This window comes from Manihot esculenta, chromosome 5, assembly GCF_001659605.2.
Source record: "Manihot esculenta cultivar AM560-2 chromosome 5, M.esculenta_v8, whole genome shotgun sequence".
Classification (NCBI taxonomy): Eukaryota; Viridiplantae; Streptophyta; class Magnoliopsida; order Malpighiales; family Euphorbiaceae; genus Manihot; species Manihot esculenta.
Window position 1 is genome coordinate 2,794,182 of NC_035165.2, and position 6,946 is coordinate 2,801,127.

General features: G+C 37.7%; 2 protein-coding genes across 3 annotated transcripts; both read left to right on the forward strand.

Moving 5' to 3' along the window:
* The first annotated feature begins 429 nt into the window (after positions 1-429).
* LOC110615331 lies at positions 430-2,168 on the forward strand. The gene is made up of 3 exons (XM_021757175.2): positions 430-885; positions 1,318-1,446; positions 1,800-2,168. Exons 1-3 carry the CDS (start codon positions 565-567, stop codon positions 1,962-1,964), a joined length of 615 nt encoding a protein of 204 aa, XP_021612867.1. The 5' UTR covers positions 430-564; the 3' UTR covers positions 1,965-2,168.
* A 1,312-nt stretch (positions 2,169-3,480) lies between these two features.
* On the forward strand, positions 3,481-6,594 carry LOC110615329 (ATG8-interacting protein 1). 2 transcript variants are annotated; one of them, XM_021757172.2, is made up of 3 exons: positions 3,481-3,634; positions 4,566-5,353; positions 6,388-6,594. In XM_021757172.2, the coding sequence occupies exons 2-3, from the start codon at positions 4,586-4,588 to the stop codon at positions 6,490-6,492; spliced, it is 873 nt and encodes a 290-aa protein (XP_021612864.1). In that variant the 5' UTR covers positions 3,481-3,634; positions 4,566-4,585; the 3' UTR covers positions 6,493-6,594. The 2 variants fall into 2 exon arrangements, with proteins under 2 accessions (XP_021612864.1, XP_021612866.1); XM_021757174.2 differs by lacking the exon at positions 6,388-6,594 and adding an exon at positions 5,531-5,756.
* Positions 6,595-6,946: the final 352 nt, after the last annotated feature.

Genomic DNA, 6,946 nt, shown 5'->3' on the forward strand with positions numbered 1-6,946 from the left:
TATAATATGAGATGAAATCTAATGTACACATAAATTATAGATTATAGTATCAATTATTGAGTTTATTGCTTAATACGCTCACTATGCTCCCATTATTATAAAAACACCTCCCCATTTCAAAACGCACCACTTATTGCTTAATACGCTCCCATTATTAATCACCTATACGCACCGCATCATAACACACAATTCACGTTGTTTGCATAACTAACAGTTAAAGCTAAATTGATTTAATTCTATTTTTTATAGTTCAGTTCAGTTTCATTTTTTTTAGTTCACCTATTTAATTTCGTTCGATTTGATTATTAAAATTAAAAATCTGCAAAAACGGAACTACACTGAAATTTTAACTTTCCTTTAAAGTGTGGCCGATTTGCCTATTATATATAGGCTTTGGGCCTTGTCATTGCTTAAGCCCAAGCACAACACCAGTGCGCACACATCCTTGTTAAGCTGGCTCTTTCAGCCTCTCACACTGACCTTTCATCATCACCCCCATCATCGATTTGCAGGCACAACCTATATATACAGCATACACAGACCACGCTTTCTCACACGTTAACCATGACCAAATCCTTCTTCTTCTTCATTTTTCTCATCTTGCCCTTTATACTCTCCCTCAATGGCCAATTTTTCCGATTTGCCGAGGGAGGGAAGCGAAGAATCCACATAACGGACGATCTCGACGACGTGATTGACGACGAGGAGGATGAGGCCTGGAAGCAGTGGGGCAAGAAAGCAACGCCCGATTCCGATGAGTTTGATCCACCGCCTTCCGATTTCTCTAACATGGACATGTCGCAGATCCAGGAGTTGATGATGAAGCAGCATCTCGGGCCGGTTTTTGGGTTTGTTAAGCTTCGATTGGGTGTTCGCCGGACTCCGGTAAACGGATTTTTCATTTTTTTTTTCGATTCTGGCCCAGTCTAGCTCGGATTTGTTTTTTTTTTTTTTGTTTTCAGATGGATTAATGGTTTTCAGTATCATGCCTATGATTCTTTAATTTAATGTGTTTTGGGTAGAATAAGAATTTGAAATGCATGGATTGGAAATTTATGGAATATGAAGCACCAAACATTTGGTAGGAATTATGAAATTTTGCAATAAATTCTGGGTGAAATTGGACGAAATAACTTTCTGTAAACTGAAAATAATGATGGACTGGAAGTTCATTCCCGTTTCGTTGGGTATTTTTTGCTTAAGCTTGTATTGGTCTGTAGATGATCATATGCTCTTTCACCATTAACAACTCTGTTTTTTGTCTACATTCGTAATCTTGTATTACTCATTTTGTTGTAAAGCTTAACTTACTTTCAGGATATGGTGGGTGAGATTGCTATGAAATGGACAAAAGTTCTAAGAACTGGGGCAATGGAGGTAAGATTCAATGGTGTTGATACCAGCACAATCATGTTCACGATGGAAAACGGTAAAAACAAAATTGAGGTAAGCTCATTATATTTATAACTTCAAAGTAAAGTGTTTGTAAGTTTTTTGACTGCTGATTGCTACAATTTAATCGTTCCCAACTTCAGTGGTTGATCATTTGCTAAATTGAATGCGTTAGTGATGTCCACATCAAACAAGAATCCCATTTCCATGAAAGACACTGGAACTGTATATATGTATATATATTTTAAAGAAGAACTCAATTTACTGAATATTTTGTTTTTCATCCATATCTTGGCACTGAAGCCTGCTTTGCATTCTTGTTCAGTGTTATTAGTTTGATATCCAATTATTTGAGAATCTGATTTCATGTTCTTCTAGCATCTCACATTTCCATCTTCTTTTACTAGTTGAAGGAGTTCATATTAAACCAACCAGAGGCTTATGAGATCAAGATTGGGGATCAAGTCTTCCGTAGACCTGGAGACCCTCCCGTGGAAGAAGTTATTGAGAAGCTTCAGATAGAGAAGGAAAAGACGAGTGATACTGCTGAGCATCTGAAAGAAGAATTGTAGTTTACTAGGATCTACCTGACATGCAACCTTTGACACATTAAATCTAATATTAGTTCATTGTACATTTCACTTTGCAGTATACTCCCCCCTCCATTTTCTTTTCCAATCTCATTTCACTTCCTAATCTGGCTACTGTGCGTAGTACGCATATCCCTGATGTGTTTTTATCTTTTATTGGGAGTGTCACTCATGATTTTACCAAGCATTCAGTGACTCAGTGCTCATACCTTGGCATCAGTGCGTGGTTTGCTCCTTAAGCCATAAGACATCCAGCAGATGAGTTACAGAATCATGCCTGATTATGTGCTCCTCTCTCATTCACACCTTTTTATTAGAAACATGGTCTCGTTACTGAGGTTAAAATTTGCATTAGTTACTGATAGTTTTGGAAAATATATTCTTTACTTTCCGCTTCCACGTTGAATTTAATATAGAACCATGCCTTCAGTAAAAAATAACGAAGGCAAGAGAATTAATAATAGATCCAGCTTAGTGGTGCCTAAAGAAAGAAGAAAATTGACAAGTACAAGTGGCATCCATCCAATTTAGAAGAAATTATTCAATACATCATTCAGAAGATATTGGCCGAACATACATGGGAATTACAATACATATAACAGTTGCATAGTAAAATTTCTCTCAATTCAGGCTCTTCTATGACTTTTTTAGGGTTGCAAGTCGATGTTCCAAGAAAATGAAATTTAAATTTAGCGGACTCCATTTTAGTTTTCATCGTGGAGAAAAAGGAAAAATAATAATGAGGCCAGAAGGTTGGCAAAAGGTCCATTAACGGACCAGATTTTTTAACAACTAAAAAGCAAACATCGAGGCTTCTTACTGCAATGTCTTTCCCTGGCGTTCTGGTTTCCGTTGAAGTTGCTTCAAAACTTCCACCTGGTACTGAAAACATTAACCAAGGAACAAATCCGCTCATCTTGTTTTGGCAGCCAATTTTATGATTCATAAAAGTAAAGAAAAATAGAATCATCTCTTAAAAATGGAGATTAATTACAAATTCAAAATCTAGTTTTCGTTTCTAAAGTTTCGTGTTCCATTTTCTCAGCAGCCAAACCAGATTGGAGAGGAGACATCGACAGCAGAAAGAAAGCATTCGCCACAGCTGTTACAGAGAACTCCATCGAAGTCCAAAGTCGACTTGTCAAATGTGCCTTCTGACTCTTGCATTGCAAATAGCCAAATACGACCTCGTCTGGACTATTTTGTTTTCTCCATTAACAAACGACATATCGTGCGGAAAAGACGATAAACAGTTCGCAATTTCAAGAGGATGGCTTGGCTTGTCGTTCCTGACTAGTGGATGGTAATTAATGAAGGTAAATTCCTTCTCCTCCCGCCCACGCAAGCGCGCGCTTAATTCCATTTCTTTTTCCTTCTTGTAAAACCGGTGACACCTGTACGGACTTAATTAACCAGATAAAATGAGATATTATCCCACACATTACCCACCATAGCCGGTCAAACCTCTTTCCTCCATGGACGAAAAAACCGGTCCCGCAGGTTACCCCATTCCTTACCGATAAATCCCAGTATAAAATTATAAAGCTTGATTCTGTACAATTATCCGGGTAGTTATCATTCTCATCAAAACCGTCGTCATCGTGGTATCCAATACCGCTCTCTCGTCCTAGATCTCTTTCGATTGTGGTTCTGTAAGTATTGTGGCTGAATTAATACGTCCTTATCGATTTTTTTTGCTTTCTTTTTTATAGGATTGCATACGATGGGAGGTTCTGATTATTGTTTGATGATGACAATTGTTTGCTTTGATGAATCACGTTTCTAATTATGATGTGATTAAGAGTTTTTTAGATCCTCCAGGTGTTCTATACTGACTGATTGATCTTTTATTATGTGGCCGCAGCAGGCATGTTGTTGTTTTACTTGATAATTAATTAGGTTTTTTTTTTTTTTTCTGTATGAATTTATGATCTTATTTTGTTAATATTGAGTTTCTGGTGACCGTTAGAAATCAATGATATTGATCGAAATTGCTGTTGAAATAAGCCAGAGGAGAGGTATGCTGCTGTTTTTTGGATGGTATTGAAAGAAAATATTCATTCTCAATAACCTGAGGGTGGTCATCAGTGTTTAACCAAAACTACCAATGAAAAAGCCAGCTATATTTTTTATATGGAAAAAGATGATCTTACGTTTTTTTTTTTTGAAAAAAATTGCCTTTTTCTGACTGACACTTGTCGAATTCTCGTTTTTGAAATTGAATAGGGAATATTATTAGAAAATGCCAAGTGAAGGAGCAGGGGCAACTTTGTTCCATCTCTTTATGTCGTTGGCAGCTTGCTTCGTGTTTGGAGCCAAATGAAAATGTGATTTCATTTCATTTGTGAAATTTCACAATTTTTTACTTCCATAGGTTTATATTTGAAACGAATGAAGATTTGGATTTATTTTTAAGTAATGTAAAATTCAAATTCTCATGATTTCATGTGTGCGCTTATTTCCTCTGGTTGCCACAGGAAGTTGTGATATGGTGAAAGAGAATTATCTTTTAATTTTGTTTATTTGTACACTGATTAAAGAATTCATTATTTCTCAATATTTTGAGTTTGGATGTGCATTCAGGAAGATAGAAGCCTTGGAGGATGGCAGCTAACGAGGAAGGAGACGAGAATACCTCTCGTGGAAATGAGTGGGAAGTTGTATCACTTACAGCATCAGCCTATGCTGCAGCTCCTGGTCCGGAAGAAGTTGAATTGAAGGATGAAAACAAGGATAATGCACAAAAAGAGGATGAAGCAGAAACTTCTCGTGCTTTGTTCATGTCTGATCACTTTGTCTTTCCCCCAAGCCAACATGAGAATTTGCCATTGGAGGCTGATAATAGTGAAATTCTCAATGAACAAATTGGGGAGAGCGTTGCCTCTGTACTGGATGTGGAAGAAGGGGATAAATCAGGCGGAAAGAATGAAGAAAATTTCAAACTTAAGGAGTTGAATGCACCTGAAGAGTTTCCTGGAATACAGTTTTTGGATGACAAGGAACAGAATATATACAGTGCAGATCCTTTTAGTTCTTTGCACAGTGAAAGTGGACTTGGTGGATCAGCTGCATATGGGGAGAAACTGGTTATTCCTGATGTAAATGAACAGGTTGAAAGTGGATTGGATTACTCTACGGACACTAGCTCTCCAAAATCTGCTAAAGATGGTATATATGATGGGTCTGTCATTCCATGTGAAGCTTGGTGGAAGAGAAGGGCAGCTTCCTTGTATACTCATGCGAAAGAGACAAATGCATTTTGGTCCATTTTCGTTGCAGCGGCAGTTATGGGCCTTGTAATTCTTGGGCAGCGCTGGCAACAGGAAAGGTGGCGGGCTTTGCAACTCAAGTGGCAGGCTAGCATTCATGAGGTACTCTTCCCCACATAACTTTTACTCTTTCCTTCTGTAGACAAGCTTTTTTGTGTTGCAATCTGGTTATAGAAGATCTTGCCTCTATTGTTTCAAGAATGGAATTAAGAGTTGCGCATGCATTTGCTTTTTGTTTATTATTTATTAAAGTAGCCCATTGTAATTATTATTTAGCAGATGTGCTTGGACTTGTGAAGCTCTGAGCGTATATCATACTACTTATATTGGACTGGAAAGGTATAATCCTGCTGGTTGATGTGTAATCAATGATACATTCTAGACTGATGCAAGAATGTCTACTTGAGAAAGAGAGAAACGGGCGTGGCTACTGAGATGCTATCCAATGCAATATTGAGCTAAAACCAAACGGGATTTGAAATTTATTAGTTGATGAATTAACTTATTAACATTGTCCTAATTTTATCACATGTGAGAACGTGAAACTACAGCTTGAAGGAAGCTCATTTCCCTCACTGGGTGTCTTGAGCTCCCAACCTTTGATCACTGGAAACTCACAGAGTGATAGTACTACTACAATACATACCAAAAACTCATAATATTAACTGATTCAGTAATCTGATTGTTTGAAAACTTAGGCTTATATTCCACTCTGGTGGGTCTGTGCCTAATTTATCTGGAATTCGGCTTGGTGGGAAAATTGGACACTGGTTCATGGTTATTTTAACATATGAAAACTACCAGTACCAGAGAATTGCAACTGAGCTGGCTCAGTTCAGAAGTAATTCACAATCCCTTGTTTACAAACTTAATCCATATATAAGCATATTATTTTAATGCTTGTTCAATTGCTGAAAGTCTTGTCATAGCTTATTTTGTCGAGGCCACATAGGTTTTCTCAGCCTCCATGATCGAAGTCATGGGTAGGCCACATAAGTTTTGCTAGTGTTTGTTTCTGGCATGCAGGGGCATTATAATTTTTGATGATGAGTGTTTATGGGACTTGCCTCATGTTTTATTCTTTTTGTACATGAGAGTCTACTAATGCTGACATAATTCGTAATGCTTTTTGACAGAAAAGTGGCAGGATGCTGGGACCTATATCACGACTTAAGGATGTGATTGTGGGTGGCCATCGCCCCGGATCCCTTATCAAGGGAAGTTCCTCGAATGAAAATTAAGATGATGACGAAAATGTTTGAAGGAGAGTGTTTCAGGGTTGTTATTATTGTATTCTGTTGTGTGGTTGACCTATTTTTCTAATGACAAGTGCATGTTAAATATTTGTGGTGGTGCTGGTGCTTGTGTAATTATGATGGCATAATATTAGTTTTGGCAGTTTATTTTTCTTTGGAGATTGATCGGCGCATAACCGAGTATCTAATCTAAATGCCCATCAATATGATTCTATTTCAGCAATCGCGAAGGCACTGGCGATGCGTGCTTTCTGGCTCGATATTGAAGCAATTCAAGTGTAGTATGCGCCGGTTTAAAGCAAGACCCGCCCTAGTCACATTCATTGTTCTTGATCTATATCGTCTCTTATCCATCCAAATTAACATCTGTAATAACTGCCAGCCAATCCTATATTGCATGCTCGTCTGTGTTTGGACGTGATCGATTTGATTTTGGCTG